At 52.6% G+C, this 25237-nt stretch overlaps 2 protein-coding genes across 2 annotated transcripts in view; one reads left to right on the forward strand and one right to left on the reverse strand.

Annotated features, from left to right (window-relative positions):
* Positions 1–25237, forward strand: part of MYO1H (myosin IH) — a 143921-nt gene that overhangs the window by 2420 nt on the left and 116264 nt on the right. The window lies entirely within an intron of this gene.
* FOXN4 (forkhead box N4) lies at positions 1422–24639 on the reverse strand. The gene is made up of 9 exons (XM_030860946.1): positions 24554–24639; positions 10637–10782; positions 7537–7661; positions 7330–7443; positions 6895–7022; positions 6167–6263; positions 5057–5264; positions 2758–3150; positions 1422–1681 (listed from the first exon to the last, which is right to left on the reverse strand). The coding sequence occupies exons 1-9, from the start codon at positions 24637–24639 to the stop codon at positions 1422–1424; spliced, it is 1557 nt and encodes a 518-aa protein (XP_030716806.1).

The raw sequence follows: 25237 nt of genomic DNA on the forward strand, positions 1-25237 counted from the left end.
AACGATGGTGATGCTTGGTGGAAAGTTCCAGAATTAGGAAGAAGTTAGAGATGGTCCTTTGAGACAGGCCTGAACACCAAGCCTCCCAGGTGGCTGTGGATGAATCAGAAAATTCTGGCTCTAGGGTTCAGGAACTCCCAGATGTTGGTCAGGACAGTGGTATAAGCTGCTGCCGTAGGCTGATCCCTGGTTACCTCCTCTGGTCCCAGCCCACTCACCTGGGTCCCCTCTAACCCGACTGTCTGCAGAACCTGCCACTTGGAAAGTCAGTAACTGGCAACAAGAGGGGGGAAAGAAACATAAAAAAGGTCACGGGGCAGTGAGACAGGCCAAAAAGTACCCATAAATACTCTGCATTGCGGCCTCGACAGCCCCACTCGCTACGTGGGTCAAGTTTTACCTGGTTCACAGTTTACTTTCTTTCCATCAGGGGTGTCTTCAATTCCAGTACAGAAAGCCCCCTGCCATTCCTCCCATTCCCATCCTGACTTGAAGCCCCCAGCGCTCAAAACTAGGGTGTCTCTCTTTTTAGGTACACGTGGCAAGAGATTCGAATCATGACTGAACGGTTAGAAAAATATCTGGTCTCTAATTTTAAAAAATAGGATGTTTCACAGTATCAAAAGTGCTTGCTTGTTCTAAAAAGCAGCCCAAGGCCGCAAAGAGCTGAAGAGCCAGTTGGAGACGTGGTGCGCGGGTAATTTAGGAGTTAGGACCGCTGGGCTGCCGGGAGGGACCATAGAGTCTTGTGCCAGGGGCCACGGGCGGAGTTTGAAGAAGTGGCCTGGACGTGCTCCAATAAATATAAATAAATGTTCGCAGGGTCACTGTGCCCGGCATGGCCCAGGGATTCGCTCTGTGAAACCCTGACGGACTAAGGGAGAAGGGGGCCCGGAGGCCAGCGGGGCAGGTGCCTGGTTCAGAGTTCAAGTTGCTCCAGTCCAAGGGAAGTTGTACGGTCTGCCAGCCCCGCTCCCAGCCTCAGGGCCTGTCCGCCGGAGGCTAAGGCAGGTGTTTCGTCCTAGGAGAATAATAAATTAAAGGCCTCCCCCCTGGGGTGTTTGCATGGCACACCAATGCGTCCCAAGGCGGGCTGCAGGTTGTTTGGGAGCCAGACTGGGGAAGCAGTCTAGAGAGACCTTGTTCTCAGCTCGGCTAGGCCTCGCATCTCAAGCCTCGGAGAAGCGTCAAGAGTGGGGGAGGCGGGGATGCTTGTCCGCTCTCCTCTGTCCTCCTGACTTGGGGAGGCCCCAGAAACTTCCCGTGGAGGTCAGGGAGGAGAGCAGCTACTGCCCTGTCGGCCAGCAGTCCCAGCGACCGTTCAGAGGCCTGTGGGAGGGTGAGGGGCCTTTCTTGCAGGAACACCGGCTCGGTGAGCATCCTTCCTGGGCCCAGGTTCTGGGGCAGGCGAGGCTGTGGGCTCAAAGCAGGGCTATAGGCTTGTTCCCCGGGGCTCCCAGGTACTGAGAGGAGGAGGTGACGGCTGGCGTGGCCGCACTGTCCGGGGTCGAGTAGGTGCTGTAGAGACCGGTCACCTGCAGGTCTGGGAAGGACTGGTCACTGCCGCCGGAGACGGGGGTCAGGCCCGAGGCCCCCAGCTCACAGCCCAGTGGGGAGTCTCCGAAGGCGCCCAGTGTGTCCAGGCTGAAGCCCTCATCCTTGATCTCCTCCCAGAGGTTCCCTTTCAAAGACAAGAGCGTTCATGTCAAACGGACCCGAGTTCGAAGGCCGTCTTAGGGCTGGGGCAGAGACCACGTGTGGTGTTTAAAGTCACGCGTCACAGGACAGCATGGAGGAGCCAGCGTTCCCGGCCCTTCCCTCTCCACTGGGCGTCCTTGGGAACGTCACTACCATCTCAGAGCCTTGGGCTCCTCGGGAGGGAATGAGATGATCAGAGAACCCACCGCCTAGGATTGAGAGGCTGAAACTAGGCGATGAGTGGGAAACGCTCGGCCCTCGTTAGGTGGCACCATCATGGTCAAAGCCAGGGGACAAAACCGTGATTTTCCCAGCACGTTTTAACTGCACGGTAATCCAGGCGGAGAAGCAGGGCAGTTCAAACATACCCATTTCACAGCTATAACTGACTAACTTGCTAACTAACTAACCTGATACCTCGTCCAGTTCCCTCACTAGACACGCAACTCCTTGAGGGCAGAGGATTTCTCGGCCGTTGGCTGGCACACAGTAGGCGCACCAGTGTTAGCGAACAGATGACTTATGAGCCTTCACTGAAGCCTGAACTCCCCTTGCTCATTCATTCATTCGTTCCCCGTGGATTGAGGATGACCATGTGGGTCAGAGTGTGACCTGGCACGAGGTTGGCACATGCAGGTTGAAGCAGTTCCTGGTTGAAAGTTTGGGGTCAGAGAGGCCCGGGTTGAAATCCCAGCTCTGCCACTTACTAGCCGGGCGACCTCAGGCCAGTGACTTCACTCCTCTTGGCCTCAGTTTCCTCATCGGCAGAATGGGAATATGAAATGGCAGTGGCCTCCCAGGACTGTTGCAGGATGGTGCCTCTGAAGTGCTTGGCACAAGGCCTGGTATACCGCAAGTGCTAACTAAATGCTTGCTGGAATTTGCTAGGATCAGGTGGTTGGGAAGTGTTTTCTGAAGGGACGTGCTGTGGGGTAAATGCAGACCGCCCTCCTTTCCCTTGCCCTCCCTGACCTTTCGGGCTGCCCCTCCCCTGGGCTGCCCCTCCCCTGGGCTGCCCCTCCCCCCTCTGTGCCCCTCCCCCACTTCCTCCAGCCTCACCCTGCAGAGCGAAGTCCATGATGCTGGGGTCCAGGGCGTCCACCTCGGTGTTCATGTCGGTGCTGATGTTGATGAAGTCCACAGGTGCCCTTCCCACGGTGGGTTGGGGGAGGGGGCTGGGGCTCAGGTGCTGCAGGGCATGCAGGGGTGGGGTCTGGGCCGGGGCAGGAGAGTCTGGGGTGAGATGTGCCTGGGGCTGGACCTGGTGGTGCAGGGGAACCGACTGCAGGGACAGGGTCATCAGTGGCTGGGGTGGGAGCTGGGAGACGGCCAGGCAGCTGTGGGCCATGGCCACCGTGGTGGCATGGGTCAGCACGGGGGCCTCAGGCTCCCCTGGCTTGCCAGGGCGTCGGCAGCTTTCTGGCCTGTCCGAGATCAGCTTGTCCAGCTCCTCTGCAGGCAAGTGGGAGAGGTCACTCATCAGAAGCCACCCTACAGTTTCTGGGCCCCAGCCCAGGCCTGGATTCAAATCCCAGTGATTTTAGCAAGCCTCCTGGACTCTCTAGGCCTCAGCCGCTTCATCTATGAGATGGCATCACGCACTGTGCACAGGGTTGTGAAAGTGCAATGAAATCACAGATTGCATAGGGACTTTGAGGAGTGAGAGGAGTCTCAGATAACATGGGCTCCTCCCATGGGGACAGTGTTTTACAGGACAATTCCGTAACTCTAGGACTTCACTTAAACCTCATCACAGCCCTACGAGAGGGAGGTAAGGCAGAGATTACAAATCCCACGAGATTGGGACAAAATTTATTAACATACAAGGGGTCCTAGCCACTCCCTGCTGCTAAAGAGACATGAAGCGTTGCTGTGGATCGAAACTCGGATCCTCCTTAATGCTCTTGGATAGAACAAGACGCAAATTACTCTTGAATTCTTTTTGGTTGTTGGCTTGTATCTCATTGACTACAACACAGTTTTGAGACTGGATCACTAGGGTCCCAGGATCTATTTGGGTTGCACGCATTTTAGAAACGAGGACACTTGGAATTTAGAAGGTGAAATGGCCTGCCCTAGCCGTCACCCCAAATATGTGTCAGGATGGGCCCTGGATCTCGAACCAGACCCCGGAGCTCTCAGCTGAGGGCCTAGTGGGTCCTGCTATGGTCTTTCTCCCCATCTTACTGAATTGTTCATCTCTGAGCTAGACTCCCATCCCCCTTGATACTCAAACCTCAAACACGATGACGTTCACAGGGCCAGGCCAAATATTCCTAAGGCTGGGTGGCATTAGCCTCCCATGTCACTCTTTCCATTCATATGTCACTTGTATGTCCCCAGCTTCCATCTCTTAAGTAAAAAAAAAAAGCGGGTACAATATTTTTTTTCTAATCTAAAAGTAATTCACGAACAGGGTAGAAGATTTGGAAAATAGAGAAACGTGAAGAATATAAAAATTTTCAGTGGTCTCTCCATTCACAGTAAAGATTTTGGTATATTTCTTCCGTGTGTGTGTGTGTGTGTGTGTGTGTGTGTGTGTGTGTGTGTATGTATATATATGTATACACACACACACACACATAAACACAAATGGGTGTGGATATATTTTAGAATTTTAGAATGTGACCATGCTGTGTATACTGATTCATAACCTGCCTCTTTTCACTTATTGTATTGGGAGCATTTCTTTATATTCCCAAAATATTCTTATCTCTAATACTTGCATGGTATAACATTACATCTATTTAAATAATCCCCTATTGCAGGATGTCTAGATTGCTTTCAATTTTTTACTATCAGAAATCACTTCATGATGGATAACTTTGTTCCTAAACCTTTTGATCAAATCTTTGATGAGTAGAATAAGTGGACCAAATTGGAGGACCAAGTTTCGCTACATTACTTTGCCCTGGAAAAGTTTCACAGCTTACGTTCCCAGCAATTGTACATGATGATGCTGATTTCTCCACATCCTAGCCCACACTGGGTATTATTGTTTTGTTACTTTGGGAATCTGTACTGATGTGGTAAGAAAGGTAAGGAAGCCGTGCTTTCCCATGGGTGTTTCGTTCGACATGTCTGTGGGAGAAACTGGGGTTGTTAGCGAGATTCTACAGCTGTTCACGTTTCTGACCAGACCCTTCAATGGACCAGCCACCACGTAGGGATGGAGAGGAGACGTGTATTCGGGGGAGGGGAGGGGGGACGGTCACCAGGCGCCCATGTCCCCGCCATGGTGACTGGGCTTGTTGTGGGATGGGCAGGATGCCGGTGTGTGTGTGTGTGTGTGTGTGTGTGTGCGTGCGTGCGTGTGTGTGTGTGTGTGTGTGTGTGTGGCGGGGCACCCGGGCCTCACCGGGGTTGGCCATGCTCCGGTGGATGGCAGCCAGGTCCTTCCTCTTCCACTTGTGCATCTCCTCCTCCATCTTGTCGATGCGGGCCAGGTTCAAGGCCCACAGGCAGCCCTTCCGCGAGGAGCCGCTCATCTTATTCTCCACCTTCTCAAAGCACTTGTTCAGGGACAGGTTGTGTCGCACTGAGTTCTTCCAGCCGTCGGGAGCCGTCTGTGGGGAGAAGTGGGCCCGTGGGAGACCCCTTCAGAGACGCCCCTCTGAATCCTCTCTCTCCTTGGGGATCTCAGACTCAGGGCTAGAGGGGCAGGGGGACGATGTCAGTGTCCAATGCTCAACCTCGAGTCAGGAAGACAAGAGAGAGCAGGGGGGCAAAGTGGCAAACGGGAGGGTCCATGCCCTGATGGTACATGGGTCAGCTGCACTTTAGCTCTGGGCAGTGGTTAAGACATGAGGACAAGGCCCAGGGCTGCCAGATCTCCCGCTCTTTCTCTCCCACTCAGGAAGCAAGCAAGATGATGCTAATATGTGGATAACTGGTCGAGTGCATTAAATGCTGATCATTTTTATAAATGCTCATACTTTATTGTTAGGTAACCAGATACTGCAATGCACCTCATACCCTATTCATTTTATTCTCTCTCTCTCTCTCTTACTAATGGTCAACCAGGTGCCAGGAGCTGCCAGTGCCTTTACATGCAGATCCTTACTAACCTTGCCGGCTGGGTATCATTCTCCCTGTCTTACAGAGGGGGAAACTGAGGCACGGAGGGTGAAACTGAGGCTCAGAGAGGCAAAGGTTCTCACCAAGTCTGTGTTTAGCATCATTATGTTTTACTGAATCTGTGCTGAATAACTAGGTTGGCCCTCTACCCTCTGCCCCTTGGGATGCCTGGTGAACTCCTCTTCATCCGTCAGAACCCAACTCAAATGCCCCCTTCTCTTTCTGGATTTCTTGGCCCATGTCTGTGTGAGTGCACATTGCAGGTGTCTATGGACATAACTAGGGGACTAAAAGGGTGGTCCCGTTTGGCCCGGGGCCAATCCTGGGTTCTAGCAGTGCCAGGGAGAGGCCAGAGCTACTCCAACATCCCTACCCTGGCTGGGCCCCTCACCTTGAAGTAGGGGAAGTGCTCCTTCATGAAGCTGTAGATCTCGCTCACAGGCAGGCTGCCTGTCTTGCTGTTCTTCAGGGCCATGGCGATCAGACAGCTGGAGGCAAAATGTGGGGCAGGCCAGGCATCAAGTCGTCTCAGGCTGACAGCCTAAGCCTCCTCTGCCAGGAAGCTGGCCCTGCTTAATCCTACCGGTACCAGTCCCTACACATAGTGTTAGCTCTTGATACCTTTTCCTGGCCCTATGTCTTTCCCACCCGCTGACCTTGACCCTGAGCTCAGCCATTGGTACCGATTTGAGAAACCTTGTCTTTTCTTCCTCCTTTCTATCCATTTCCCATAACTAATGGGCCTTTAGACTTCCACTAGGCTGCTTACCCCCCTCCCCAAAATCTTGTGAGGTACATAATACTATTATTTGATGACTTTTTACATCAGAGGGAACTGAAGCTCAGAGAGGCCAAGCCACTTCCCCAAGACCACACAGCTTGTGAGTGACAGAGTGGAGTGCTGGGCTCTGTGTCTGGGGTGGGTTCTCAACCCTGGGGGTTGACTGACCACATGACGGTCCTTCCTACGAACGGGTCCCACCTGGGGGTCCCCCACTCCCCGAAACCTCCCCCTTGGAAGCCTGGGCCACCACACCCAGCTGTCTGAGGTGCCCTCAAGGCAGCCCTCACCCCTCTCCTCCCTGAGGTCCCCACAGCCCCAGCCCCCCTGGACCTCACCTGTATGAATAGATGGGCTTGGGGTAGTGTTTGGGGTGCAGTTCCTGAGATGAATGCACAGCCATGCGGGGCTGGGGGTAGGGAGGCCGTGCCCCAAACGGGGAACCATACAGGCCCACAGGAGCGCACTTCCCACGGGTGGGGACGGGGAAGAGTGGCAGAGAGAGAGACGGTGAGAGAGAGCATCAGTCACTCACGATGACCCCGCCCCACCCCACCTCAGAGAACCAGATGCAGGGTTCACAACCCCAGCAGACCATCTTGTCTCCGCCCACCGCAGGGTTTTCGGGGGAGCCGAATGGACAACCCCATGACATGGTGAAGCATGTTATTCTCATGTTCCATGTAGGTAAACTGAGGCTCAGAACAGTCCCTCGCCAGTCCAAGTGAGGAGTGTCTGCCTCTGAGTCCAGGGCCCCTCCAAGCCCCCGGTACCTGCTGGACGCCCGGGGGTAGCGGGAACTGTGGTTGGGAGGTGGGAGAGTACAGCTGTGGCGGGTCCTGCAGGCTGGATGCGGGCTGGCCCCCCACAGGGAACTGGTTCATTTGCTGGGGCCGGGAGAGAAGGAGACAGAGGGTCAAGGTGGACTCCAGCCCTGTCGGACACCCCCCTCCCTCCTTGACCCCTGTGGTGGCACTTACGCTGGCTCCTTGGTTGGTCAGGTGACCCAGACCCAGCATGCCTTGGGGGGCCATGCCAGCTGGGCCATGGAGCAGGGCACCTGCGGCGGCTCCCACGTGCAGGTCAGCTGCCCTGGCCAAGGCACCTGGATGAAGGAAGCACAGAGATGCCCAGGCTGGGGGAATGGTGGCTGCGGGCAGGGACAGCCCAGTCCCTGGGCACCTGCAGAGAGTGGAGCCATCCCCCACCCTTGGGGCCCGGCATATAGTAGGTACTTGACAAATTACTCCTGGGTATAGTGGGGGAGAGTGGGTTCCTACCAGCTGCCGGCCCCTATCTGCTCTTCTGCCAAGCGTTAGCTCAGGGATAGCAGATGTGCCCCCTTCTCCTGTGCTGGGCCTGTGACAGACATCGCATCTATCAGATTCTCACTGCACCAGCCTGACTTTAGGTAGCCACCTCCAATCCAGCAAAGCTGATGTACAAGGTGGTCCTGCCTTGGGGCCTTCAGCTCTCCTCTGAGTTCTGGCTGCCACCTGGGCTCATCCTTTGTGCTTTGGTCTGTCTGCCTTGTCCTTCTGTCTGACCAGATCCTTAGCTCCCTGAGAGCCAGGACCTTATTTTATGTGACTCAGTGCTCCAAACACCTGGCATAGTGACAGGCACGCAGGAGGTGTGCAGTGATGGAAGGGGCTTTCTTATTTCACAGTTTACATCTACGGAACATCTACTGTGTGCAAGGTACCTTCTGCATCGAGTCCTCACAACACCCTATGAGGGCAGTTTTATTATCTTTTCATTGCAGATGAGGAAGGAGGTTCAGAGGGGAAGGCACCCACCCAAGGTCACACAGCTGTCCCTTGGGTTCTAGATCAGGGATTGACAAACTATTGGCCACTAGGCCAAATTGGCCCACAGCATTTTTTTTTAAATTAATTTACTTATTTCTGGCTGTGTTGGGTCTTCGTTGCTGCGCATGGGCTTTCTCTAGCTGTGGCGAGCGGGGACTACTCTTCGTTGTGGTGCACGGGCTTCTCATTGTGGTGGCTTCTCTTGTTGCGGAGCATGGGCTCTAGGCACACGGACTTCAGTAGTTGTGGCACGCAGGCTCAGTAGTTGTGGCTCATGGGCTCTAGAGCACAGGCTCAATAGTTGTGGCGCATGGGCTTAGTTGCTCCGCGGCATGGGGGATCTTCCTGGACCAGGGCTCGAACCAGTGTCCCTTGCATTGGCAGGCGGCTTCTTAACCACTGCGCCACCAGGGAAGCCCCACAGCATGTTTTTTTATATAAAGTTTTATTGGCACACTACACCCATTCACTTACATATTGTGTATGGCTGGTTTTGCACATCAGTGACAAAGTTGGAAAGTTTCAACAGAGACCATCTGGGTTACAGGGTCTAAAATATTTACTGGCCCTTTATAGAAAGTTTGCTGACCCCTGCTACTTGGCCAAGAACAATTTGTCCAATGAAAGACATACTCCTGGGGACTTCCCTGGCAGTCCAGTGGTTAGGACTGTGCCTCCACTGCAGGGGGAGTGGGTTCGATACCTGGTCGGGGAACTAAGATTCCCACATGCCACACGCAGCACAGAGAAAGGAAGGAAGGAAGGAAAGGAAGAAAGAAAGAAAGACTGACTCCTAGGCATTAATTTTTCAACTACGGGTACTTTTAATGTACTGTGGTGATTTTTTTTTTTCTGGCTTAAAATTACCACGGCATATTTATTTTTAAATACCAAAAGCCTCTCTCTGGTCCATTTTTTGAGTTTCTTTTGATCACTGACAGGCATTCAATTCAGATGTAACCACTTGGTCTGCTGGAGAGAAAATTACACTTATCTAAAAATCTGATTCCATTAATTTTAGCACAGAAATACAGAAGTCTGTGAGAACAATATATTCCTGCTTGTAGCATCTGTGTTTTATTTTAAGAATATAGCTTTATAAAATATAGGAACTTGAGAACCACTCATAAGAGGACAGAAGCAAACCCAGTGTTTGTGTACAGTTAATCCTCCGTCTTGGGGAAGGAAGGCTGCCTAGTGCATACACTGCAGTGATTGTTTTTGTTGACTGTTTTTCTTTGACACTTTCTGTGTCTCTAAACATTTAATCCACTTGCTTTGACTGCAACTAGCTGCCATTTACTGAGCACCTACTGTGTGCCAGGTCCTGAGCTCAGCACTTTCTTGGAAGAAGTCGAAGTACTTAAAAAAAAATCTTTTTTATAATCATTTTTTTAAATTGCAGCGTAGGGACGTCCCTGGTGGCACAGTGGATAAGACTCTGCGCTCCCAATGCAGGGGGCCCATGTTCGATCCCTGGTCAGGGAACTAGATCCCACATGCATGCCGCAACTAAGAGCTCACGGGCCACAACTAAGGAGCCCGCCTGCCACCACTAAGACCCAGTGCAACCAAAAAAAAAAATTGCAGCGTAGTTAATTTACAACGTTGTGTTACTTTCAGGTGTACAGCAAAGCGATTCATATCTATATGTCCTTTTTCATATTCTTTTCCCTTATAGGTTATACAAAATATTGAGTATAGATCCCTGTGCTATACAGTAGGTCCTTGTTGTTTATTTTATATATAATCAATGATAGTGTGTATATGTTAATCCCAAACTCCTAATTTATCTCTCCTCCCCCTCAAAGTACTTCTTTACTTTTTAGAGGTAAATGAAATAAACTTTTGTAAAGCGTCAGACAGCAAATACTTTAGGTTCTGCCAGCCATGTCATCTGCCTTCTTTGTTTTTTAATAACCCTTGAAAAATGTAAAAGCAATCTTAACACAAAGGCCACAGGCCACAGGCTGCACTTGGTTCCGGAGACCATCGTTTGCTGACTGCTCTAGGTGTTCAAGATGGACAGGGGTAAGGGAAGGTCTGTCTTTATTTGTTGCTGAAAACTTAGCTCACACAGCGCCTGGCACACAGTGATGACTATGAACAAACCACATCCCCCTGGGGAAGGTAGAGTTAGTCCCATTTTACAGAGGAAGAAACAGAGGCCCAGAGAGAGAGAGGGTGACCTGGCCACGGCCACACAGTGGTGGATGGCAGTGCTGGGCATCGCCCCTCCCCCGCCACCCCACCCCGCCCCCGCGCCTACCTGGGTGCGCGTGTGGCGCACTGGGGCCACCCAGGTCCACACGGCCACTCGTCACCTGCTGCAGCCTCGGCACGTCCACGGCCGTGAGCCACGACAGTGATTGCAGGTCCCCAGGAAGGTCATCATTGCTGGTGGCGGCCAGGAGCCTGCGGGGAGGGGCAGGAGCTCGGGCAGGGGCGGGGAGCTCAGGCCAGCTCTCGGGGCGCTCGCCTATCTCTGGAATCACCCCCTTTAGCCTCTCACCTCCCCCAAGCCACCCTAATCCTCCAATCTACCCACTCCCAGAGATCCCCCTTTGGCAGCCAGATCGCACACCCTCAAATCTTCCCTTCCTTTATTCACTTAACACGTCTTACTCAGTCCCTACCCCCAAGTAATAAGCACTAATGTCTGTTGAGCACTTACTATGTGCCAGGTACTGAATCACGTCCTTCACAGGTATTAACCCACGGAACACCCCAGTCACCTGATGAGGCAGGTGCTACTATTATTCTCATTTCACAGATGGGGAAACTGAGGCTCAGGGCACTGAGTCACTTGCCCAAGGCCACACAGAACAGGAAGGGGTGGGCCTGGGAGCCCAGCCTGAACTGTTCACCGTAACCCCAGGCAGCCCCTGGAGGTTCCAGTTAGGACCCACACCCACCAACCCTCAACTGATTCACAAGCAAAAGCATAGCTTTCTATGGAAAGAAAAAGTCTGCCCATCGAGGACAGCAGGCAGGTACCCCAATTTGGGGTAACCATGGCTCCCCGGTGCCCTTGAAGTCATGCTCGCCCCACAGCTCCAGGGCCCTGGGCCTCACAGCAGCATCCTGCCCGTGTTATAATGTGGCTGCAAACCGGCCAGGAGCCCACGCCACACCCAGCACACCTGCGGCCCCGCAGGCCAGGCGCCTTCTGGTCTGTTGCCCAGAGGCCCATCGTCCAAATTCTAAACTCCAGGTTTCAAAACTAGGTGTCCTGGGGCCTCAGAGAGAGAGAGAGAGGGACGCAGCCTGTGGTTTTCTCTTGCACGTGACCGTGGACCCAGCTGGGGCATCAGCCTCCACCCGCTCCTGCCATCTGCGTGGCTGCCTCAGGCCTGTGTTCTCTCTCCTTCCCTCACTCTGTCTCTCTTCCCCCCTCCTTCCCATCTCTCCTGCTCTCTCTTTCCTTGTGTTTTAGGGCCACAATTAGCGTTGCCATGGCACCCGCTGCTCGGTTGTAGCCGGGCCTGGGCCCTCAGCCCACCAAGCTGGCATCAGGTGACCACCCGGCTGCCCCGGTGATTGGCTGCCTCGTAGGAAAACAGGGCCTGGAAACGATTTGAAAACTCGGCTGGTCCGTGTCCGTAGCAGCAGTTGGCCCGGCTGCTGTCCCCTGGCGGCCCATTGTGTGACAAACGACTGTTGCCCCCATGGCACGTGGCTCCCATTGTACTGGGGTCTCCCTGCAATTGTTTTTACAGCCCCCCCGGCTGCCGCCCATTTGACCCACTCATAACTCATCTGGACAAGTGACAGCCACAGGCCAGGCCTGGGCGATGCCATCTGTCCCGTCAGGCCCGTGGAGACCATGGGGTGAGGCTGAGGGGCAGGGCTTGACGTGCCGCCCGCTGTAGCTGTCGGGGGAGCCTGGCCAGCCCCCACCCAGGCTCCTCCTCACCCCACGGCCAGCCGACCTCCCAGCATCTGGTGGTACGAGCTCCACTCCCGCTCAGTAACCTGCTGTGGCTCCCCAGTGCCCTTGCTGCTCTACCTGGCTCTGGGGCCTCAGGGAGGAGTGGAAATGAGGCCCTGGTGGCAGGTTTCTCAAGAGGGGGCCCATCAGAGCCCCCCGAATGGTGGGGGACTTGTGAACACACCAGGTTCCTGGGCATCACCACGGAGCAGGATCTCTGGCGGCAGGGTGAATCTGTTAGATTATGTGTTGGTTAAGAGCTTGGACTCTAGGCTCTAATCCTGATCTTCACTTACCTGTGTGCCCTTGGGCCACTGACTTAACCTCTCTGAGCCTCAGTTTTTGTTTTTGTTTTTTTTAAATAATGTATATTTATTAGTACAGAAGTAATATGCCACAATAACTAATGATTGTGAAAGCTGTGAACTACACAAAAACAATTATTAAGAATTTATAAATAACTATAAGTTTAATGCACAAGGAAATAGGTGGAGTATTAATACAAAGACTGAGAGACAGTGTTAATTGGGTAACCTTAGAAAGACCTTATATCCTTTTTTTTTTCTTTTCTCTCATATCACTTTTTTTTTTCACACACACGCACTGTATTTTATTTTTACAAGAGATAAACTGACACCAAGCATTGTAAATGGATGACCACAGAGCCTCAGTTTTTGATCTGTAAAGTGGGGCTAAAATAATAGTTCCTATCACATAGGGTATGCTGAGGATTAAACATATAGTTGCATGAAAAGACTTGGAACCATGTCTGACTTTGCTGTCATTAATATCAATATTAATGTTAATGATAATATTAGCCAAGTCCTCAGGGGACTGGAAATATATCAAAGCTTTGGGCTCTGGGGTCACACAGACCTGCCCCTGCTGCAGCTACCACTAGCGGCTTCCACTTACTGAGCACTTCTTGTATGCCAGATGCTGGGCTGCATGATGTGCCCATTTTACAGATGGAGAAACTGAGGCCCCGAGCTCACAAATGCTCTGAGCTTATTTCCCCCAGAGTGAGAATCACATAATGTAACTGCTTAGCACACAGCTGCACGTGTGGTAGGGGCTGAGTTAATGGTGCTCTTCTGATCGTTCTTTTCTTTTCTTCCTGCTGTTTGTAAGCCCTGTTGGGCCTCCCCTTCCCTCATAGCAGCAGCCCCAGCACCCCATGGCCCCACCTCCATGCTAGGAAAGCCCTTTTGGCTCTTCCTCCCCCACCCAAACTGTGCCTATCCCTGGAGGCTCACTTCAAACTCTGTCTTCTGGCCTCTTAATGCCAGTCTCCTCAGACATCACCTGACCCCACCCCTCATTTTACCCATGGGGAAACTGAGGCCGAGAGAAAGGAGGCAGTTTGCTTCCAATGTCATACTCCAGGAAACGACCAGGGCAGGGGCTCCCCATGTGGCCCTTCCTAGCCCAGGAGTACCTTCTCCTCCGGGAAGTCTTTGCCACCCAGACCCCAAGCTCAGGGACCCCCTCTGCATCCTGACTGCTCCCTGGGCCAGTGAGTCCTGCCTTGCCATCCCTCTGCCCACATCCTGCCCCTTGGCTCGCTGAGGGCTGGCCCTGAGCCCCCCCATCACCCTGTAGCCCAGGACACAGTGGCACTACTTAAATGCCTGCTTGGCCAGTTGAAACAGGCTGACCCCAGGCCACCAACCCAGAGAACTGCTTGACAGTGACTGTCACATCCAGCTGTCCTTGACTGTCACTTTTAGCTGTCCTCTGCCCCCTTGAGTCCTTGAGACAGCCTCAGGACAGGGATAGGGAACAGACAGCCCCACTTTACAGATGGGGAAACTGAGGCCAGACTGGTGAAAGCAAAATTGTGACCAGGACTCGAATTCGGGTCTATCTGCTGACATCTTGGGCTGTACCTGCAGCACCACAGGCAGAGAACCTGATATTCTCTCAGGCAGATGCCCCACCCTGAGTCCTGGGCTCTCAGCTGGGGCTGTGTGAATGACCATCACCCAGGGGCTGGTTCAAATGCAGAGCCCAAGGTCCATCCCAGACCCTGGAATCCCACCCTGGGGCTGTGGGGCCTGGGAAGCTGTGTTTTAGTGCCTCCCTAAGCTCGGGGGGGAGGGCAGCCCTGAGGGGGTGTGGCAGGGGCTTCGGCACAGCTCAGGCTCTGGTTGGATGGATCTGGGTTCAAGTCCTTATGACCCACCCCCCCATCTGTGAGACCTCAAACAAGTTACTTCCGGCCCCTGAGCCTCCATTTTCTCATCTGGAAAATGGGAGAGGAACAGACCACATCTCCCTGGGTTGTTGCAGGGATCAGATGAGCCAGTGTGTGTTCAACTTTTGGCACAGGCCTGGCCCCCGTTCTCCCTTCTTGGGGGTTTGCTGCTCATTCTGGGGGTGGGCAGCCAGGTCCTGTTCCCCCGCTGCCTCAGGCATCCCAGGGTGGTCTGGTCCCCCCTCCAGTTCAGGCCAGAATGCCTGCTTCCATGTGTCTGGCCCAGCTGGCCCTGCTGGTCTCCTGAGATGGCTGTGGATGCCCCAGAGCTCTGTGATGGAGTCTGCGGGCCCCCAAGCCTGGCTTATGTCCTGCTGCCCCCTAGGCTCACCTGGCATCCAGGCACCTCTTCACTGTGTGTCACAGGAACCAGGAGGTGATGCTCTAGGGCCTAAATGGGAGTGTCCCGTACCCACTGCCGGGCCTGGGGCCTTGACCATCTCTGTCTCCTCTCCCACCCTCCTCTGCCCTTGCAAAGAGGCACAAAGCTCCCTGTCCACGGTGGCATGTAAAGGTCCCCCAAACCTCTCCCTTACCAATGCCTAGAATCCCCTCATCAAGGTGTCCCCGTGTGCCCCATTCCTGCCCTCTCCTAGCACTTCATTTTAAGTGGCATAAACCATGGGATCCTTGGCAGTTGTGACAAGAGAAAGACTCCTTGGTTCAGGAGCCACCGTGGCTTCTGAGCCATAGCCCTTGGAAAGGCACTTAATCCCTAGCCTCAGTTTTCCCACCTATAAAATGGGCACAAATGATAATATGAGCTGTAATATCTTATACCCTGCCTGAGACCGGCTTGCTGGTGTGGAGGCCAAGTGGCTTGTGAACCATCCTGTCATCTGCGAGGGTTTGGGATTATTCCCTGGAGTGTGTGTGTGTGTGTGTGTGTGTGTGTGTGTGTGTGTGTGTGTGTGTGTGTGTGTGTGTGTGTGTGTGAGAGTGAGAGAGAGAGAGAGACAGAGACAGAGACAGAGACACCCTGTGTCAGTCTCCTGAGTGGGTTTCTCATCTGCTGGAAAATGATGGGATATTCGCAATGCAAAGGAAGAGGCAAACCTAGCCCCATCGCCCTGGGATCTCCCAAGACCTGTCCTACTCACTCTCTGCATCTCTGGGTGAGGAGGAGAGCCAGCCCCAGGTCACCATGTCGCTGATGCCTCCCCACCCAGGGTCACCTCCAGAGGAAGCTACAAGGAGAACGAAACCATGAAACTTCAGAGACACAGCTCCTTGCATCTGCTCCCTCTGCTCTCCCCACCGCGCCCCCGCTCCTATCTCACCCCCGTCCCTCTGTTCTGACTCTCTCCCACTCTTTCCTTGCTGGTATCTCTGTGTTTGTCTCTGTGTATGTCTCTCTGTCTCTCTCTCTCTGTCATTGTGTCAATGGTGCCCTGTGATGAAGTCCTGGCCCCACTTGTCCTGCCTGGTGACATCAGACCTGCTTCCAAACCTTCCTGAGCCTCGGTTTCCTCCTCTGCAGAGTGGGGTAACAATGACAGAGGCAAAGCGCTCACAAGAGGCTTCCATCCTCTTCTCCTGTCCCATCTCTCTCTGATGCGGCATCCAGGGCCCCCAGATCTCTTGCAGACCCGTCTCCGTCCCACACACTCATTCACCCATCATTCCTGTGTCCCCAGTGTCAGCACTATTTAAAGACACTGAGCCAGGCTTTCAGGGGATGGAAGCAGTTAACCCATGCTCCCGCGCCCAGGTAATTCCCACACGCCCAGTGCTGGGGAGCCATGGCCCCCGCCACACCCTTCTGCCAGCTCAGGTGACCCCATGCTCTGACACGGGTGTAGTGTGTGACGGGCCCTGGGCCCCAGGGTACCAAATGTTCCCACCTCCTCCAGCACCCTCCATTGTGCCTGCGTATCTTCTCTTCTTTCACAAAGGATGCCTTCCCTTCTCCTTCTCTGGACCTGTCATCATCCCCTCACTTGAGCCCCCATTTCTCTGAGCTCCAGGGGGCCACAAGCCTCCACCTTCTGAAACTGGCTGATGTCCCCAGGGAGGACAGGGGCTGCACTCCCAGATCTTGGGGGGCCCCAGGTCTGGCAAAGAGGAGGCCGGGACAGGGGCCAAGTTCGCTGCTGGGTGCTGATGCTAAAGCAGGACCCTTGCACCCTGGCAGGGGCCACACACTCAGAGCCCATCACAGGGCCGGGCATACAGTGGGTGCTTAATAATTGCTCAAAGATTGGACAAGTGAGCAAACAGATCCGGCTGTCTAGATGTCCCACCCCCACTGCCCCCGGGGCCCAGGCGGGGGTGAAAGACTCAGTGTAATTTTATTTAATTTTATAGTTAAATAAAATTGAATCTTATTACAGCTTGTGGACACAGGTTGGGCTGAGTGAGCCCCTGGGGTGCACCTTGTCCCTAATGGAAGTGACTGATCTCACGTCATCCTCACGAGAGCCTGATCAGGGAGGTATGTTACCATTACTACCTTCCCATTTGCCAGGTAGGGACCCTGAGGCCCAGGAGAAACAGGCCTGTCTAGGGTCCCCCAGCCAGAGCCTGGGTTGATTACAGCCCCACCGTCCTCTCTCCCTGCCCTACAAGGAACAGTTGAAGAAATGTGCTCTGTGAGTTCTAGAAAATCCAGGCACTGTGCTGCCTGACGGGAGCCACAGGTGGTTATTTAAATTTAAACTCACTAAAATTAAATAAAATGATAGATGCAGTTTCTTCGTCATGCCAGTCACATTTCGAGTGCTTGGTGCCCACACGTGGCCAGTGGCTTCCACAGTGGACCGGGCAAATGTGGAACATTCCCATCATCGCAAAGCATCCTACTAGGCGGCAGCCTTCTGGAACATTCTTCAATCTGGATGGAACAATCTGTGGTGTTTCTACCTTGCCTTAAGACAACTGGACATTTGATTTGGATTTGGACATTTAAGGAGCTGATTTCATGGAAGTTTGAGTTTTATTAGATGTGGGTGTAAAAGGGTCCTCCACCCCACCCACCCATCAGTGAGGAAGTTATGGGGAAGGGCTCTGTAAAAACTGGAGCTGCATAGAAGGCAACTCATGAAGTAGTGAGCTCTCCATCCTGGGAGCATGCAAGTAGGAGCCAAGGGATGGCCTGTCAGGCCCCTGCTGGATGAAAGATGAGCCTTAAGCAACCTCCAAGGTTCCTTTTGATACAAAGACCCTGTAACTCAGGGGAGCAGCCTGCAGCTAAATCCCTGGTTGCATTTCCAAAGTTCTAACATCTTGGGCGAAAGCCCCTTTCGCTCTCCAGGCCTCCGTTTCCCCCTCTATAAAGCATTACTGGCAGAGTAGAAGTTCCCGCAGGGTCCCACTGGTCCTAGGGCTCTAGGAAGGCAGAGTAGCACCCCAAGGTTAGGAGCGGGTGTGAACCCCAAGACAGGTGGGCCCGGGCCTGACCTCTTCCTGGCTGTATGACCATCACCTGCCCTGGGCCTCAGTTTCCCTGCATATAAAATGGGAAGAATAATAATAATAGCACCTACCCTAAGGGGGCTGTTGAGAACACATTAAGAGTTCATTTAAGCATCATATCAGATGAAGCATCTGATTTCAGTTTAACCTGAAAAAGCAGGTTCAACTATTACCTCAAGGGTTCCAAAGGGGACCCCTGGCCATGCATCCTTCTCAAACCAAGTGGAGGATTTGTCACCAGCAGGGGCTCCTCATTAGTGAATAGAAAGCTTTGGGGGCAAAAAGAAAAGAAAAAGACCTAGGTAGCACTCCAGAGTCCCCTTCTGAATAAAAGGGTTCACTCGCAGCTCCCCGCCCATACAGGAGGCACTTCATTTCAAAGCTCGGACACACACACACACAGACACACACACACACAGACACACACACACACACACAGACACACACACACACACCCTAGAGGGCATCATCATCCCCTTTCACAGATAGGAAAGGTGAGGCCAAGCCAGGTGAACTCGCCTCAGCAGCCTCTTGGCAGTGGCCCCAGGTACTGGCCTCAGCACCTCCAGCCTGACCCTCCCCAGGCCTCAGTTTCCCCATCTGGAACACAAGGGGGTTGAACCCCTTCCATCTCCATGGGGCGGCCACTGGGACACACCACCTGCGTGGGGTGGAAGACTGTAGAGGTGGGCAGCCCACCTCTGCCGGGAAGTGAAATGCTGAAGGGTACAGTCCCATTCTGAGGGGGTTGCGGCATGGAGGGTCTGAGAGGTGGCAGACCCTGGTTAGGAGCCAGGTGGTACCCCGGGAAAGTCGACATCAGAGCAATAACCCTTTCTTGTCAGTGCAATAATGGGGCTGCCATTTCTCAAGTGCTTCCTCCATGTTTATCACTTTACCTGTGTTTCCTGTAATGAGTTTTGCTCTAAAGGTTCTGGGCTTATCAGAAGGCCCAGGCCTGCCCTCCGTAATGCTACATTCTGAGCCCATCTCAGCTAGAAAGCCTGGGCCCTGGCTCCCGTGTTTCTCATTTTTGCAGCATTTCAGTGTAGTTGGTTACGAGTGTAGGCTCTGGGGTCCACCAGGCCTGGCTTTGAATCCCACTCAGTCACTTAGTAGTTGTGAGATTTGTCTGCAGTCATCTGCTTCTCTGAGCCTCAGTTTGCTCATCTGTAAAATGGGAGGGCTAACGCCTGCACACATCTCATTGGTGGCTGTAAGGACTGAATGAGATAGTTCAGGTAGGGCGCCCAGCCCATCAATGTGTATTGCGTGCTAGTGGTTCAGATTAGTGTCAACATCCTCCGAAGAGTATGGATTCAGCGTAAAGTGGGCTCCATGGGGAGGTCAACGTGCAGAGTACCCGACACTCAGGAAGCACCAGCTTCATTCCACAAATTTTTCCTGAACTCCTACCTGCCAGGCCCTGTTCTGGCAGACAGACACAATTCCCTCTCTCCAAGGAGAGAACTTTCTAATTGACCTAGGGATTCAAAGAAGGGGGAGTCTGCCCCGTGGCATGCCCACCTTCCTGCCAGCCCTCTTAGGTCTGCATCTCCCTCGTCTCCTGACGGCCTGTGGGATGGCTATTTGTCATGCCCATTTCGTAGATGGGATGGCTGAGGCCCAGAGAGAGGAAGGGATACCCCTCAGCCACACAGCATGTCAGCAAAGGAGCTGGGACTTAAACCACCCACGCTGGAGCCTCTTCACTCGATGTTCTGCCAGTATGGCTGAAACAAATCAAGACGTAAGCAGGAAGGGCAAACCATTATCACGTTATTTTTAGAAGGATCAGGCTGCAGGGTGCCTCCATGGTGATGGGGCCACTGGTCAGGGGACTCTGTGGTAGCCTTGGGCAAAGTGAGATACAACTGGAGTCCATGGCTGCCATTCTGCACTGGCCAGGGGACCAAGCTGATAACATTAATTAACAATATCCTTAATTGATCAGCCGTGTTAGCTAATCCCATGGAGGGATGGAAGATGAGCCGGGAGAGTAGGGCACTGGATGGGGTGAGCCCAGGGGGGGCCTGGATTCCAGTCCTGGCTCCACTCCTAATGGGGGTCCTTGTGCAAGTGACTCAATGCCTTCGAACCTCAGTTTTCTCAGGTGTAGAATAGAGGTGATAAAAGGGCCTGGCCTGCTTCCTGGTTCAGGGTAGGTAAATCACTGCAGGACGTGGTACAGTATGTGGCTCGAGTGCTAGGCAAGTGTTTGTGGAATGGATGGATTTCATACCCAGAATTCAGAGCCACCTTTCAAAAGGGACATTAGAACTAGAACTTGTCACTGTCCTTAAAATCCATCGGGGTAGTAAGAGTCGAGCTCCTTGCCATGATCTGGTCCTTGGCCATTTCCTTCCTTCTCCCCTTTCCTCTAGCAAACCTGTCCATCTTTCAGTTCCCCAAACATTCTATGTTCTCTTTGCACATGCTGTTCCCTCTGTCCGGAATGCTGTTCCATGCACTCATTCACAGCTGGCTCTTTCTCATGTTTCTGGCCATAGCCTAAAATTTCCCTCCTCTGAGAGGTCCTCCCTGGTCACCCCCACCCCTGGTGGTCTTTCCTGTGTTGTGTCTGCAGAACATTTAGCATTTTGCCATGAGGTATATTCATTTATACATGTTTCTAGTCTTTCCACTCTAGGAGGGCAAGGATGGAGAGGCTCTCTATTTTGTTCAGCACCCACCAAAGGGCCAGGCACCCTGTGGGCATTTATTCCATACGTGCTGGAGTAGGAAAGGGAAGAGGGAGCCCCCCCCCCAGTCCAGCCCAGTTCAGCTCCAACACATCTTGTGTTCCCCAATCTCTATTCATTTCCTGCCCAGCTTAGACACCACCTCCCCCAGGAAGCCCTCCGAGACCAGTCCAACATCTCCCAGTGTTTCCATCCACGGGAATGACTAGTGCCATTAGTATCTACCCATGGCATAGATTCCTGAGATCACTCATTAATTTTAACTCTCTTGTCTACTCCTGCCTTCTCAGGGCAGAGCCCACATTTAACCCTTTATTTCCTATTTTGGAAATTCTCAGAGTTGAGACAGCAATTGTGCAGTGGAAGGAACACCTGTTTGGGGTTCGAGTCCTATCTCAAGCCCTTTGTAGCTGTGTGACCTTGGGCAAGTCACTTCACATCTCTGTGCTTCAGTTTTCCCATCTGTAAAATGGAATAAGAATTCCCACCACAAAGGGAAATTGTGAGGATAAGATCAGATAACCTGTAAGAAAGGGCACCAGGCAGGTACTCAAACCACATTTCTTTCTTTTTTCCTCTGACCTTTCATGGCTCCTAGGAGGGGTTTGCCAAGAAAATACTGTCTCTGCGGGAGTGGGGTGTCAGATCAGCATCCCTGCAGTACAGAGAGGCACGTCCGCTATGATTATAACCAGAAGGTTTTACCTGCCTTCTGGAGATATGGTCAGTAAGAAATTGTTACATCGTTAGCAACTGTTCTTGTTTACAATCCAACCTTTACACAAAAGGGATTAAACATTTCATGGAGCTGTTTATTTAGCGAACGTATCATTTGTAATATTTTTCCTAACCGTTTACAGGAAAAAGAAAATCTAATGCCATTTTAGCAAGCTTAGAAATTCCCAACTGGGCCAAGAGTGAGCGCAATGTGACATGATTGGATTAGGAATTTGGAAAAGAGACTCTTTCCTTTTTAGAACTTGGCTCAGGACTTGGTGTGCGTGGGCATGCTGTGTGCGTGTTTCTAGGGGTGGAAACACAAGACCCCAAAGGAGGACTGCACCCCACGAAGGCTACCCCTCTTTCCTTGTCCGAGGGTGGGCTAAGGAGCTATTCTGGCCACCCTGAACACCCTGAAGGGTGCAGGGTTGTAAAGATGCTCAATGGTCACTGCTCCTGCCATATGGAGCCCCTCACCCACGGAGATTACAACCTATGGGTGGAGCCACTCTGGAATGGGGGTAAACCGTCCCCCACAGTCAATGCAGTGGGAGGCTTAAGAGGAAAGGCAGGTGGTGTCCGCCTGCCCTGGTCCACGGGACAGGACTTTGTCATCACTTGAGAGTGAAACTTCCCTGAGTTTCCGTGGATGTGCTATTTCTCATGTGATATTTATCCATCCATCTCTCCATCCGGTGCATATTTATGAAGTATCTACTGTGTGCCTGGCACTGTGGTTCACTGATGAGAAAACCACTGTCCAGAGAGGGAAAGGGTTTTGCCCAAAGTCACCTCCTTTATTAGAGGAGGGACTGAGGGTTTGGGGAATAAACACCCGGCACAAGGCTCTGTAATGATAACCACTGAGCCGCACGGCCCTGGGAGAAGCTGAAGTTCCGAGGAGCTAGCAGCCTGCCTCCTTTTGCAGCTCTGGGCCTCAGTTTTCCAATCTGTAAAAGGAGGTTGTTAGATCTGACCTCTAAAATAAGGAGTTAGCACACAGTAAGTGCTTAATAACTCTCATTATTTCCTAGTGCCCCTAAGAGTGGATTCCCTCCTAGTTTAGAGCCAAGGGGAAAGCAGCGAACCCACGTTGAGCACGAGCTGTTGTTAGCGGGATGCTGCTGCCCATTTGCTGTCTAGGCCGGGCCACTGACTCTCGACAGCTCCCTGGGGACAGGGCAGCTGCCTCCAGCTGCTACGCCCCCCACCCTCCCTGCACACAGCCATTGAGGCTTAACGGCCAAACTCAGCCCCTGGGGATGGAGGGGCAGGCAGCTGCATGGAGGGCTGCAAGGGGGCTGGAACCAGGCTGCACTAGCAGCCTGAGTGGTCCTCAGAGTCATTCTCTGGAGATGTGGGAGGGGGAATGAGAAGCCCATAAACTTCTCCTGGGCTATTATTCAGGGAGAAAAATGGGAGTGGTTGGAAGGGGTGGGGGAGTCTCTGTATAATCATAAAATCTCCCCTCCATGAGAAAGCACTCTACCCCAGGCCTGGCTGGACACCATTTCTAGATGGAAGCACAGGATCCTCCCAGTGACCCACAAATTGGGCTCTTTCATTGCTCCATTTCCCAGATGAAGAAACTGAGGCACAGAGAGGGGCAGTGACTTGTCCAGGGTCACACAGCTGTGAGGTGGTGGAGAAACTTGCTCTGTTCCAACCCCATGCGCTCTTCACCAGTGGGGCATGGGGGGGGGCGGTGGTCATGGTACCCTCTGGGTGGGACAGCCTAGGGTTCGAGTCCCCACTGTCCCCGTAACTACCTGCATCATCTTGTAATGTCACTTAATCTGACTGAGCCTTGATTTCCTCATCTGCCAAATGGGCACAAGAGTGCTACTCTCATAGGGTGGTTGTGGCACAGGGCAGGCAGGTACTAAAGGGTTAAGAAACCACCAGCTATTATTATTGTTGTTGTTGTTATTTTGTTATTCTGCCTTCTGTTTATGCTGTTTAACATAAGAAAACAGCCCTGAATCCATGTGGAAAGGAACAGCTGGACCCCCAGGATTTTTCCAAGATCATATAGCTGGCAAGTGATAGAGTTAAATTGTTATTTAATCTTTCTAACAAGTCTATGCAGTAGGTACTATTTCTGTCCCCATTTCATGGATGAGGAAACTGAGGCTCAGAGGTCCACACAACCAGAGAAGCTGGGATTCTAACTGACTCCAGAGCCAAGCTCCTAACCCTTAGGCTGTCCCCAGCCCACTTGCCGTAATTTAAACCCTTTCAGCGCAGAAAGGAAGCCCATAGGTCTTTGGTTGTGCGACCTTGGGAAAACCATTTCACTTTTCTGAGCCTCAGTTTCCTCACCTGTACAATGGGGGCTCATCTGAGCAGCCTCCCAAGCTGGGCATACAGTAGGTGCCCACACACTGCTGTGTGCCTGGCCCACATCTGGGGTCCCAGCCCCGCCCACAGCAGTCTCTCCGCAAATATTTGTTTGAATGTGTGGCCTCATTCGGGCCTCAGAAGGCAGCCTTCAGGCTCACAGCCTTCGGGAAGCAGCCACCCGCTAATTGGGGGCTTCGGTCTTCGCCAAAGGCACCGCTGGTGAGTTGCAATGGCTCCGGGAGGTCAGACAGCCGCTGGGGAAACAGGGCTGAGCTGACGTGACAGCCTGCTCTTCCCAGGCCAGCCCCTGTCCTGTCCCCACTCCACAATCTGGGCTGTGCCCCCTCTACCCATGGACACGGTACTTGCCTTGTGGGTGGGGCACTGGGAACCAGGGCAGCCCTTCAGTGGCTCAAGGGAGAGAGGCTGCGACACTTCCTTTTTCTCCTCCTCCCTCCCTTTGCTGGTGACCTTGGACAAGCCCTTTCTCCTTTCTTGGGGGGCATTTCCTGGAGCCCTGTTAAGACCACTGGAGGAGAAGCAATAACTGCTGTTGTCCTCTTAACATCTACCCAGTTGCCCAGCCTCTCACCCAGGAGGGAACAAAAAACTGCAGGCTTTCAGTGGTCCCATTGCCCCACGCCACAAGTCACACACCCTCAGAGAGACCACCTTCGAAACCAAAATCTTCTAGCTCTCCTGCAAAATCACAGAATTTAATGTAACCATAGTTCTTGGTCAATTTCAGAAACCGTAACCAGCACATAAACACTTTAAACAATTCAAAAAGATATCATTTGTTATTGTTGAAGCCCTCACCTGTATTCCTGTGGAGAGGGGTGGTGATTTTGCCCTGAGTTTCGAATAATTCCTGACATCATGGATGAGATGTCACTTTCTATCATCTCCTTGGGGAAAAGACAAGCAGAAAACAAAGCTCCCATCAGCAACGATGTGGACAGGGCAGAAAACTCAGTTTTCCCACAGTTCAGAAGGATGGAGCTCAAACAACTAACAGAACACTTTAAAAAAAAAATTGTAAAGCAATTGTATTCCAATAAAGATAAATGAAAAAAAAGTACTAGAGGATTCCTGGGTGTCACAGGTCACTTTCCCAGGGCAATTCTACAGGGCTTTAGAAGCAAATGAAGAGAATAGAATGAAATTCCAGGTTCTTTCAAATTAATGGGGGAAGGGCAGAGGAAGCCTCTAGAATCCAAATGTCAAGTCTTGGATAATGTGGACTTGCAAAATAGGAATCAGAAAAACCTGATTCCCTTCCAAGCCTAGTGTTTTCAACCACGGCTCGGCTTGACCACTTTGGAAAAAATAAACAAAAAAGGACAGTTTGATGTGTCATGTATGTTTCTCTGGGGGAGCCAAATTCCCACTTGCAAAGGGAATAATCTCCGCAGGGCTCCCGCCCTGGAAATGCCTTCAAAAATGCCACATGCCCTTGCTGGAAACCCAACCCGACTCCCCACTCCACCTCCTCAGCCCCCG

This window comes from Globicephala melas, chromosome 13 (assembly GCF_963455315.2).
Source record: "Globicephala melas chromosome 13, mGloMel1.2, whole genome shotgun sequence".
Lineage (NCBI taxonomy): Eukaryota > Metazoa > Chordata > Mammalia > Artiodactyla > Delphinidae > Globicephala > Globicephala melas.